This window comes from Panthera leo, chromosome C1, assembly GCF_018350215.1.
Source record: "Panthera leo isolate Ple1 chromosome C1, P.leo_Ple1_pat1.1, whole genome shotgun sequence".
Taxonomy (NCBI): Eukaryota; Metazoa; Chordata; class Mammalia; order Carnivora; family Felidae; genus Panthera; species Panthera leo.
In genome coordinates, this window is record NC_056686.1 from 189,599,472 (window position 1) to 189,613,147 (window position 13,676).

Consider the following 13,676-nt stretch of genomic DNA (forward strand, 5'->3'; position numbering starts at 1 on the left):
TTGTTTGGGGTGGGAGAATGAATAGTGTATTTGTGGACCAACCTTCCTGTGTACATCTGGGGATGAGATGCCAAAATACTGACAGAGATCTGTGAGGACAGGAGTTTTGATTAGAAATAATGACTCTGAAAAGAGTTTGGATTATGGGGTCTTTGGGAAATGTTGGTGTTGTGCTGGGTGACGTGAGAATACAAGCATTGCAGAAGGAGAACAGAAGGGTTGCCAGAAGATGGATAGGGCAGCAGAAGAGAAAGGCATCCAAATGAAATATTACCTGTTTGCATTTTGCATAATGTTTAGGTTACTATAGTCCCAAAGATGTCAGTGAAAAATCTTCCACATGCCATAGAAGTTTAGTCTAGGTGAAACCTTAACAACAGAAAAAAAGTTAAATAGAATTTCTTCTTTCCTGTCCAACTTCTTTTTCTATCATGTTGGAAATCAGCATGCCTCTGTTGAGGAGCCAGAACCATGATTTATGTTAATTAATGCATCTCTGTAACACCGTCTGCTGGGAACTCTGTTACCTGATAATGGAGGTGTTCTGATGAAGCAAGTAATGTAGCTAATAAGCACCTACAATGTACGATTTAAAGAAATTGTCAGTTTTGAAACAAGTGTGCATATTGTAGATGTTGAAATGCAGACCGCATGGAGAGTTTCTTATCAGCCAGCACCAATGAAGCCAAAGACTTTGTTTGGGCACCACCGATTCAGGAACCGAACCTCTTCTTTCCAGGAAGAGAGACCGTCTCATTCATTCATCCATCTGTACATCTAGGGTAGACATTGTGAAGATAATGCCTGTCAATTGTGGGACTGGGAGATGGACTGTGAGATTTGGGAATACTCCACTTCTTATTATCATCATCTTTGTGACGACTATTGCCTTTTCTCTCCATTCTTGATCGTATTCTTTAGGATATAGTATCCTAGTAGACAAACCACAAATATTTTACAAGATATCCTCTCTTTTTACAGCTCTCTTGTTGGAAAACAGTCACAGTGTGGTCTGAAACCCTGAGTTAGAAATGAAAAAGACTAGATTCTAGTACCAATTACTGTTTTGCCTCTCCCTTTGGGAAACAAAATCTCCGAACTATTATGTTCTCTCATTTGATAAGTAGGCGTACCATTGTTGTTACATCTGCTGTAAACTTGTATGGATATAATAGTATGGAAAACAGGAGAGTATCTTGGGGAGGAAAGGTTACATAATAAACATAGATAATGGCATAGTTGATGAGTTATCAGTTTTAAGATTGTGTATTATGCTCCAAACTGATACTCAGCTTTTTTCTCTTTTCCCCAATATGGAAGGCGCACTGCATTTACTAGCAGTTAAGGATGTAGGAAGAGGGAAGAGTAAGGTATTACTCTTCACTAACACAAAATTGTTCATAGAACCCACGTAATAAGCCGCTTCATCTTGCCGATTGGCAATTAAAATAAATGTTACTAAAATGTGTTAGAATTCACCAATATGCAAAACTGAAATTATAATTATGTCACAAAAATAGTGATGAAAATTACACTTCTAGCACATTTTAAAAACTGATTTTATTTTCCTTTTCAAGATTTAAAGTTTTAAACTCTTCACTTTGACCAGATGATTAGAAAGATACAGTTCTACTGATTATTTTTATACTAGAATAATCTTTTGTTATTAATCCATTTAAGTCTTCTCTCAAATCAGTTCATCATTACTACCAATTAAAAATAGAAAATGTATGTGCTCAATTTCAAGAATTAAAAATAATGCCTTGGGAGTAGCATTTCTTTCCTGTGGTAAGAGGATTGTTGGATTTTCCAATTAAAGAAGTCTCCATACTGGAAATGAGTAGTCAATTATGAAAATTATTTCTGAGTAGTCAATTTGCATATCCCTAATTGTATTCATTTCTTTTGAAAGATTCAACTTGGAATTTATGATGTTTTGATTGATTACTCCTGCATTTGTGTTATTAATACTATTGCCAACGAGATTCCCTTATGAATGGGGCTTTCTGTGCCTTTCCTAAATAAATGCTTGAATCATAAGTAGGTTTGTTGTATGTAATGAATGAAAAATATCTAAAGATTTACTAGCAGATTTCAAAGTTGCCCACACTGCTCTTTCCTGGGTTGACAGTAGCATCCTCTCGCTGCCTACTGCACACACATTTGGACTTTTCCACGGCACTTGATGAGACGCTTGTGAGGGTCCTCCGTGGAGGTGCTGTCTGCTGGCCAAAAATACAGTTTGAGCAGGGTTGTCCTCACTGTTGATACAGCAGTGCTTGGGCAATTACTGGAATATTTTATTTTATTTTGCCCTTTATGAAAAATGGCTTGGAATGGACAATTAAATGTTTTATATTAATGGTTCTGTTAATAGTTCTATATTAAGAAACATAGTTCTCCTATGAAATGAAATTGAAATGAAGATAGTAATAATTTGGTTGAAAGTGCTGACGTTTAGTCTCTTTGGACTTGGCATTCATTGGACTGAACCACTCAGCACAGTGTCATGAAGGAAGAGAACAGAATTAAAGGGATGTATAAAAAGGGGATGATATCTATGTGCACAAAATGAACACATTGTATGGAAATATACACATTCATTTGTTGTGATCGTGTCTAAGAGGGCAGCTGTAATTATGGATTTTATAATATCTCAGCTCTCCAAGCCTTGAATGTCCTCTTTTTTCAAGTAGACCTATCCTCAGCTTCTGCATCTTCGACTTTTTATTTCTGGAAACACTCTTAAAACTACTGAAGTCCTTTTAGGAAAATTGGTGAAGGTGGCAAGGGGAAGGGGCAGCCATTTCCTTATTTCGAAAGAGCCAAAATTGGTTCTTTATTTCAAGAATCGGCAAACAATTAATTCCTGGCTACAATGCTTTTAGACCTATTGAGTGGAGAGTTGTGGGGCAGTAACATTCAAGTTTGACGTTGTCAGGGGCCATTTTCTTTAAAATCAAATAAAGATCACAATCAGCAAGATACAGTGTTGTGTGATGATGCATGTCATACCAAGTAATGAGTGTTGTTGGATTTGTTTGTAGCTGATTGCTGTGTTTGATGAACAAGAACCACTCCACAAGATTGAGAGCCCTAGTGGAAACCTTACAGGTCAGCAGACCCCAGATGCCTTTGAGACGGAAGTGGCTGCCCAGTTGGCTGCATTTAAACCAATTGGTGGGGAGATCGAAGTAACCCCTTCTGCTCTAAAATTAGGTATGTACATTTTCACTAGTATGTTTTTCACCTGATTGAAATACATCAGCTTGCTGATTATGAGTTGCTTCTACAATATGACGTATCCTCTTAGTATCTTTCTTTAAAAATCTGGTCTGTCTTTTCTTTAAATTATTTTCACATAGCTCTTTGTAGTCGATGATGCTCAGACAAGTGGATGCGGTTTTTGCTTGCATTGCGGGCGAATCTGAACCGCATCCTCTCGAAGTATCCTACAGGACAGGCTGGTCTGTAAGTGATGTGGCTTATCTGTAGCCTATGAGGATCACTTTAAGAAAATGTCCCTGAAGAGTGTCATTTGGCAAAAGCTAAGGTTTATCAAGGAATTTGGACTAGAAACAAAGGTCACTTTCTGTTTCAGCCACCTTCTTTTTCTCCCCAAATGATGTATCTCAGAGTTTGGAGGAAACGTTTGAAGTTCATTTCTTTCTTTTTTTTTTTTTTTTTTTCAAAAAAAAATTTTTTTAACATTTTATTTATTTTTGAGACAGAGAGAGACAGAGCATGAACGGGGGAGGGGCAGAGAGAGAGGGAGACACAGAATCGGAAGCAGGCTCCAGGCTCTGAGCCATCAGCCCAGAGACCGATGCAGGGCTCGAACTCACGGACCGCGAGATCGTGACCTGAGCTGAAGTCGGACGCCCAACCGACTGAGCCACCCAGGCTCCCCGAAGTTAATTTCTTAATTTTGTCCTCCTCATTTATTCAAGCGAGAACAACCCACCTGGTAGTTTTGTTCAGAATTCTTTATTTTTGTTTTGAAGGCATTGGGAGAAAAATAAACATTCTTCTACAGTTTCAGTGAATTTACATCTCCAAGAGAAATGTCAGTTTTTGGTGATAACTCTTAGAGATAAATTTAGGTCCGTTTAACAGCATGAAGCTTTTGAAAATCCACTAACATTTTGGTACTTAAAACAAATTTTCATTCCTGTTGAATGTATGCATATGTTTTGAGACTGCTCTGAGCACCTGTTATATAGGTTAATTCTCCAGATAGAAGAACAGAGGCTTTTACTACTTTGCAAGGGGAATCTTTCGCTTGCAAAGCAAAGAACATGCTTAAAATTGTAAGTCCTAGAGAGTACTCGTTTTTCCCATCTGAAACAAAATGTTTACTGTAAAGTTTGTTTTACATACCACAATATTGAATATCCGTATTTGGTACAAATGTTCTGGAAAGCATCTGTGGTGCTGCCTTTGTAATAAACCAAGTAGAAATTAATGACCTATAATCTTCACAATTCTCCTCTATCCTTTGGAAACCCGGCCAGTGAGGCCGTGTGCTGGAATGCAGACGACAGAGGGCCTTGTGGAGGCCTCTCTCCATCCACAGCGAGGTTTGTGTCTTCCACAACCTCACCACCCTATCATTCATTTGCATAATGGATGCCTTTTTATCCATTATGCAAATGGTGCGGGAGGAAAATTAGGCAATAAGGGAAGACGAAAGGAGAAAATTGCTCTTGCTTGTTTTAATATTCTATTTAGAAGCGAGCACTGTGTGGTCTTCGAAAGGCTGAACCTCCAAGGGCCCTGGGCTTGAGAATTTGTTTTCACCTTTCTCTTCGCTTTCTCGGGGAAAAAAATAAGTTTGTTTTTCTTAAGATTTTCAGCTTCTTTTGTTGAACCAACTGAGCAATGCAATGTTGAAGTCAGGAAGAAAGGTAAGCTGAGGTTCTTTTCCTTTGAAAGTGAATTTTGTGCATCCTGAGGACGAATTTTTGGTAAGAGAGACAGAAAACAATCTTGATTAAATGGGAACTACATGCCGGGCGCCGAGCTCCAAGCGGTGCACTAAGTGTCCTAAATCCTTTACTCATAACAACCCATTTCAGCCTCACAGTACTTAGCTGGGTTCTGTCATTCCCCTCCTTTAAGAGATGAGGAAACAGGCATAGGGTACTTAAGTGATTTATCCAAAATCACATAGTTATTAGGTGGCAGAGCCAGGATTTGAACCCTCTCTGGCTCCAGTGACAGGAGCAAATTTTCTGAGCTGCCTTTCATGTGCTATTTGTAAGAGAATAAATTGATAGAGTTTGTCTGCGATTTATGTTGTGAATATAAACCCAAACCCTGAAAGTGCTTATTCACTTCTTGGCTTCAAATCCATTTCACGTGGTACTATAGATTAAATGACGAGATTAGCTAACCTTTATTAAGCGGTCAGCGTCGCTTTCCAGCCAATGGGTCTGAAGCCCTGACGTCATCTCCAGTTCTTCCTCTTTCTTTCCTGCCCTCCTCACTTTCTTCCACCTTCATGTACATGAGTGTCGCAGCAGGCCAGAGCTTTATCATCAATCAGACGATTGCAGAGGCCTCAAACTGACCTCTCTCTTTACAGGGTGCACGGATCCTTGCTTCTGTTAGAGCTGCCTTTCTAAATCACAAATCTGGTTATATAACTCCCTGCCTAACAACTTCCAATGGCTTCCTATGGCGTGGAGAGCCATGTCCAAAGTCATTAGCAGGCTGATGCAGATGGTTCCTCAGAATTAGCTGGAGGAATCTGGGCAGGGATGAATGATGAAAAAAAATCCATCCCTTATCTATCCTCCGGGGTCCAGCAGATTGAGTACTTTTCATTTCTGTAACTTTAAAAGCAAAGCAAAGCAAAACATGTATCAGGTTTCTCAGAGAAATTAAAGAAGGAAGCAACACCACCTGCTTGGGTATCTGCTTATTCTGTTTTCCTTTTGTTGCTCTCAGGGCAGGTGTGGTCATGGATGGGACAGGTGTCATGGCGGGGTGGGGTGATATGCAAGGCAGCAGATGCAATGCTCATGGCTCTCCCGGGAGTGTGACCCCGCGGCGCCATTGGCCCCACCCCGAGATCCTGTTGAGATAAAGGGGGAGGAAGTGGTTAGTGTGGAAGTAGCCTTTGTGTTCCAGTGATTTCACCATAACAAGGTGCATGTAAAATGCCGAACACCAGAGCCCCAGCTCTTCGTCTCTACTCGCCACTCTCCTCCCAGAGGCCATTGGAGCTGGTTCTACTCCTCATGGGGGGCTCATTGGTGCCAGCTGGGACAGCAGAAGCAGGGCTTATTCTTACTCATTTTCAAATTCTTGAGACCCCATTCAAGAAAATGGGGAATTTAACCATGATCAGCTCACATGCTTATCTCTCCTAATGAGACACAATTTAACAAATAATAGGAATCAAGACATTTTTATCATTAGGTCATATTAATCACCACAAATTTGTGTTTTATTTGTATCTGAGATAAAAATATGCTCAATATTCAGTGTAGTTTTTATATCATTTTCAACAGAAGATAATCGTCAACAATATTCGTTAAAAACCAACAACATTCCCTGTATGCATACACAAGTTCGCCATTCCTGTTTTTTTCTCACAGGATGAAATACTTATGCATCGAATATGCAGCAAGTTCATATTTACAGGCTCTTCATGATCTACCTACTTTCTCTCTGCCTGCCTTTCTTACTGGCCACTCTTCCACAGTTACCTTAACCTGCAGGCACCATGAACCACTGGCCATTCCCCAGATTTGCTTTCTTCTAAGCCTCTGTGCTTTTGTAGGTACTGTTCTCTTCACTTTGATCCCCCCTTTGCCTCTTTTTGTACTTGATGAATTTGTACCTACCTTTTTTAAAAAAATAATTTAATATTTTATTTTTGAGAGAGAGAGAGAGAGAGAGAGTCCCAAGCATGCTCTGCACTGTTAGCATGGAGCCAAACGTGGGGCTCAATCTCACGAACCGTGAGATTGTGATCTAGGCTGAAGGAAAGAGTCTGATGCTTAACTGACTGAGCCACCCAGGTGCTCCTGTAGCCACCTTTTAAATTCCAGCTCAAATATGACCTTGTTTATAAAGTCTTGTGCACATCTTTTAGATAGTGCAGTGGGTAACAATAAATTTCTTAATATTTTATTTGGCAACAATGAGTTACAAAGATGAATTGAAGAACTCTTCTACTGACCTAAACGGGTTCATACTCTTATATATACCCTATAAGCTAATGGGATATATATGTGTGTGTGTGTGTATATATATATATATATATATATATATATATATATATATATATATATATTTATTTTTAAGAGTTTTAAATCAGTTGGGCATCTATATAATCCTAACTTTATTCATTTAAATTGTTTCTTACCATTTATTTTCCAGTGGTTTTTCTAATGTAATGCTAAATGACTAAGTTCTGATGTAGAATAATTTGCTAGTTTGGGCTAACGTTTGATGATTCTATGTTTCTGAAATCGATCAATGCTTTCAACTGTATAGCCTAGAGATTGCTAACCTAAAAAACCTATTTAAAAGAAGAGACATGGTAGAACACCACCAGGTAAAACAGTAAAGAATCATATTCACAGAGTCCATTTGAGCTTTAAAATCATCTAGCTCAGGGATTTCCCAGGTCTTCTTTGTGGAATCCTATGGTACTTCTTAACATATTTTGGAATTTCAACAACTACGTGATCATAGTGAATTAATAAATGACATATATTGTGCACTGACATTCTGGATGCTATTCTAATTTATTCACTTTCACTCTCTGAGAAATAGGACTGGATATGCTAGCAGGAGAAAGAGGGATGCAGAAGGCTGTTGAGTAGGCAGCAGAGAATCCTTAGGCCTTTTAGAAGGTCCTACAGTGGAGAAACTCACTTCCACTCAAAAGAATTCTTAGTGCCCTTGACAGCAACTTTTGTAAGATGCTGGTCTAGACATAGTTCTATAGAATTTCATAATTAGCAGTTTTCTGGACAATTGACATTATTTTACAAATAATCAAATGTGCGCTCTGATGTCAAGTAACTAGTTGGGTAAAAACGCGAGTTGGAACCTGCGTCTCTTGGCTTCTAGTACAGTGCTCTTTCAACTACATGACAGTTTTTGGATTAATTTTAGTTTTCAATTATCCATGTCTTTTAATACTATATGTGATAAAATACCACCTCATATCCTTTTAGAAGTGAGATAGAGTGTAAATTAATAAATAGATACTGTGAATAGCTGTAAATCAAAAGCTAATAAGAGAATAAAGACCAGAAAATTAAGATGGAGAAAATTTCTTTTAAATCCTTCTGTAGGTTTCAAAAAAAAGTGAATATGCTTCTGCCTTCTCATCCCTTGTATGTTTGCGCATACACACATGCATGCATGTGTTTATGTTTGGGGAAAAAACTGAACCCAAACCAATATGTTAATGGGATACGTAGGTGATTTTTTTCTATATTGTGGATATTTGTTGTATTCTTTTCACATCGCAAGTTTCTGCGTGTAGGGCCTTGTGTCCATAAGACAAACTAGGACAATTATTTTGAAATTTGGAAGAGTAAGTCTTTTAGGTTTCCCCTAGGCTGTTCCTGTACTGACTTTTGATGTGTGGTAGCTGACCTTCTGCTGTTCCTCAGAAGACCTTGTGAGATCATGGTCTCAAGGTTGGCCCATCCTCGTCCCTTGAGAACCAGTGATACGGACCTGGTCCCAGACCCTACAGTATTTGATCTAGTTGTGTTCCCAAGTAATCATTTAACCTATATCTATCAGGACCACATTTTTCCAAACAAAAAATAAATCAGGACACAACTGTCATTTCCATAGAAGTGAATATTCTGAACTGAGACTGTCCAGGTCTCTTTGTGATGTGTGATCACCATGTCTCCTTGGCTCACAGTTTTCTCATCTATAAAATATACCTTGTTTGCCCTAATAGGCTATGATTTTTTTTAGGAGAATTTCATTCATTCTAAAGCTGAATTTGAATCTGAGTCCATGTGCCTGCCAATTTCTGTCCCATGGCCTCAATTAATTAGTAGTTTTATTTTGGACCTTTTGATAATTTTTTTTTTCAGGACTTCTTGACTGAAACTTGATATGTTGGGTCCAAGCTTCAGTGAGAAAACATTTTCTTTGGTTATAATTATTTTAGCAATGTAATTTAAACAGTATGTCAGGATAAAACATATTTGGAACTTAGTTGTTGCTAGTCTTGTGATCCGTATTACCCAGATATAAAACAGTTTGATTAAAGTTTGGAGTTGAAATGGTGTTAGCTTTATTCTCCTCTCGCGTGTTAAACTTTGAAGATGAGCTTACTTTCTATTTGAAAGTGATTCTTGTTTTTGAGACTTGAAAGCTGGAAGGTGCCTCAGATGCTTTATTGTTTCCGTGTGTGTTTGTGCTTCAAAACTGAAATGGAAATTATGATTGTGTGTTTGTTATAATTATTTTCAAAACACTGAATTTCCCTTTCTTTTCAGTAGTTCTCAGGAAAAAAAAATATATATATAGCCATAGATTAGCATTGGAAATTGTGACCGTTTTCTATCTGATTTTGTCTAATTTACTGCATAAGGGAAACATATGGGAACATTTGTCTGAGTTTTTAAGGAAACCAAATCCCTTTATGGCACTGATCTTCAGGAAAAAATAAAGAAGGGGGAAGTTTATTCCTTTAATTAGGCTGTAGTGTGTAAGTAGCTGCTGTGCCCGTAATGTGAGTTTAAGTATTGGCATCTGACCCTAGACAAACACAGTCACACCACACACATCGCAGAACTAAAGCTCAGGGCCAGGCTGGGCTTCTCCCGGAGCCTTTGATTTCTGACTACAAAGCGCACAAGCATGTGCGGGTTCCCCATTGCTGGAAGCTTTCTGCTGTGGGCTGTGAAACCAGAGTTGAAATTACCAGGCAACTGAGGTCATTTGCTTGGACGACTCCATAAGTCATAATTTGGTCACTGAGTTTCATCTTATTTGTTTCCTGTTGGGGCTGATTATTCAAAAGTTAACAGCTATAGAATAGCTTTTCTTTCTTTTCTTTTTTTCTTCCCTGTGAGCCTGGTATTTTCTTCCCATGCAGGCTTGCATGAATGATGTTGTAATTAGCTATGGTAACCTTGCCGGGCTATCATCAATCAGTCACAGCCATAGAGTCAACAAAGTGCGTGCATGCTTTCTGCTATGACAGTGACTCAATCAGGGCTAAGGAGGTCACGGCGTTTCTAACCCATTTCTGGCATCATCCTTCTTTTCCTGTTGTCTTGGTTTTTATTTTAGTTTGTTTTCAGAGTAGGTGAAAGTTGCTGGGGGGGGGGGGTGGGTAGACAGATTATGTATCAAATATTTAAAACATTTTTAATACTCTGGAAAAAGGCCTGAGGTGCTCAGTTGAATGAAAGAATAAAATCAATACCTAAAGACAAGCTACTGGTAACAAATATTACAAGGTAATTACCTCACAGTAGTAACTTTTGTTTGTGTTAGTGAAGGAGAAATGTGAAAAGCAGTTCAAATAAGAACTTTTCAGCACACTTGGCATTACCTTTTCTGAGTAGCTGTGGATGAATGGTCGATACAGGCATACTTCATAGACAGGCAATCAGTTTGTAACATTTTATAAAAAAACAACAGTGAGGTTTGCTTGAAAATATTCTGTACTCTTAGAAATGTCGTTTAAGTGAGATATTATTTATTAAATTATAGAATGTCAAACAAGGAAAAATATTACTATGATCCTAACAGAACCACTGTTTCCATTTTTCTGTTTTCTGTCTAGTTTGTCTTTGTATTTTGTCTTAATTTCTTTTTTGCTCTCTGCTTCAGTTTTCCTATCATCTTTTCAATTTTGTGTGCTATGTCTAATGGCTAAATGTAGTACTTAAATTGGCACTAAGTTGGTTGTACTCTATGAAAAAAAATATTAAAGGGGAATTTCATTTAGCCGTTTTTCAAAAAATGTAAGATAGTATATGGAAACCAAGCTTTTACTCTTGTTCTTTTCCAGCTTTAATTTTCTAAGGTGATTATATGACCTCAAAACACACACACACACAAAAATGCAAGTTCACCACCTCACCTTGGGCCTCTGGCTGATGCTGGACCTGCACTGAGAGCCTACAGATCCTCTCGTAAACAAGCGGAATGAAAGGTCACCTTCCTACTGCTCACTTGATACTAGACCCCTGGGTTTTCAAGCCTCTTTTGCACAATGCACTTAATAGTATGTCTGGTGAGGCCATGTTTGCAGAGGCCTAGTCCCTGAGTAGTGAAAATATTGTCAGCCATACTGTCACATTCAACTTTTGATAGTTCCTTGAGCCACTGATAAAATCATTTGCAGTTTGTCCTTTTAACAAAAGAAAGGGAACACCCCCCAATACACACACACACACACACACACACACACACACACACACACACACAGGTCTCTTCTTCCCTTCTCACCAACCATTACAATCCCCATCTTCCTTTCTTATGGCCCATCCCCCCACCTCTTTTCTGTGCAGGTACCCTGGGAAAGCCAAACAGGACCAGGCAGAATGGCCCTCGTTCTCTAGACAGAGGTGCTGCTTTTCAGAGCCTCGTTGGGTTTCACGTGTCTGTTTCAAAATGCTTTCAAATTACTTATCTATATTAAACATTCTTAAAAATCTGACTCAGGTTTTTAAATATATAATTCTTTGTGGCCATTGATTACATTTCTCATAAATTTCTAGTCACACCTAAAATGATTTATGATAATTATGCTGATCTACTTTTGCAGTGTGAAGTTCGAGAATCTCGCTAACAATTCAGTATATGGTAAAGCCTCATTTACATGAACAACTTAAATATAAGGTTTACCCTTTGGTAGTTGGGGCGGGGGAAGGTGCGCACATGTGGGTGTGTACGTGTGTGTGTGTGTGTGTGTGTGTGTGTGTGTGTGCTGATGCCTGCACACAAGATTTTCTTTTCCTCCCCTTTCCGCTCATCTGCCCATCTGGATAGATAGGGGAGGGGAAAAAATCCACTAATTTGATTATTTACAGAAGATCCATCTTAGGGACAAGTCACTCAGAGTTGGTCACGCTTTTATGACTGACTAAGGATTTTCTCATTTGCTTTATCTGATAAAGCTGTTTGATGAATTATGACCCGATAGACACACATTTAGCTAGTTCCTTGCTCATACCCATTTTGAAATTTACTAAGATCTTGAGGTGACTATGTAGTAAGACATACTAAACAGCTTGATCTCTTCATTCACACATCCCAAGGTGATAAGGAAAGGTGATAGCCTTTGCTTAGCAATTGCCATATGAAAAGCTATCCCTCTTGTGTTTACCCTTCTTAAAATGTTTACCAGATAAAAGAAGACAACTTCCCAGATATCACCCCCATAGTCTGTCAATTTGTCGTTGAAACAATGCATCTATCGTATGGTGCACAGAAACTGGTGCTCATTCTGTTTATCCATGGACTTAATGGGAAAATCTTGATAGCTATCAGAAAATAGAGGTAACCCTCTAAAACTACCAGAAAAAAAATTCTGATTTCTATATAACTATGAGATCTGTTAAACTCTTCAAATTCCTTTACAGATGGAAGAAATCTGGGGCTTCGCTTTTTGTTTTTTTGTTTTTGTTTTTTTTTTTCTGTGTGTAAAATTATAGGAAATTGTGTGGTATAACTTGCTTAGCTTCTTTTTGTTTATATAGAAGGCTTGGCTGTAATTACTTAATGCGTGTGTGTGGAATATGACATGATCAAGGAAAATAAGTTAGAAAGCTTTATGCCTAACCACATCATATTTAAAATCATAGCTCTGGTATTTGGCGTTTTAAGATAATATTGGTCAAAAGAAGCCATCACCTCATAGTCCATGTTTCTTGAAACCACCGATAAGAATGGCATTTCTGTATATTTTTTTGCTGTTTGTTCTGAAAAATGACACGGATGGCAGAAGCTGAAAGGCTTTGTGTCATCTGGTTCTCTGGAACTGTGATGATCAATTAAACTCTCCTTGTGTTTTTAAAACAAATAGGCTTTCTGCCCCAGAGACCTGAGAGCATGAGGCAAACTTTGTATTTTAGTCACAGTTCAGGAACAGTGTCCTTTGACCTCACGACTTTAGTTGGGTGCTACAATTAACTGCCCTTATGGCAGAGAACTTAGCCTTTGTACAGCTAACATCTGCTCTTTTCCCATGATTGGGCTTAAGGACGTAGCTATGGAAATCAGTACATCTGATGTCACTGCTACAGAAGATGGTGGTGTGCCCGTCACTGACTTCAGGTAATCAATAATTATTTATTGCTGGCTCAATAGATGAGGAGTATTATGCTAGGCTACCAGAGGAATATAAAATAGCACAAGCCATGAACTCATTCCTAAGCAGCTTGCAATCTAGTTGACTTAAAATAAATTACTGGGTGAATCTCTTAACTTGGTTAGGTTTCCATTTTTATAATTTACAACTCTTGTTATAATAACACAGAGCATACAATTATAAAACCTCATAGTTGAAAAAGGTCTTACCTCATAAGTAGATTTAGATGTGCACAAAAAGCTTCATTGTATGCCATTAGTCATGTGTGATGTCTCCTCAAAGCTTAGTTAATTGTCTTTTATTTGGGTCTTTGTTTGGCAGAGAGGTTCTGGAAATAATAAAACTATAAGTTTGT

General features: G+C 38.3%; 1 protein-coding gene across 1 annotated transcript in view; it reads left to right on the forward strand.

Annotated features, from left to right (window-relative positions):
- Positions 1-13,676, forward strand: part of PARD3B (par-3 family cell polarity regulator beta) — a 1,004,169-nt gene that overhangs the window by 395,131 nt on the left and 595,362 nt on the right. Inside the window, exon 3 of the mRNA XM_042949849.1 lies at positions 3,048-3,219. Within this exon, the coding sequence (XP_042805783.1) occupies positions 3,048-3,219 (172 nt within the window). The remainder of the gene's footprint in view (positions 1-3,047; positions 3,220-13,676) is intronic.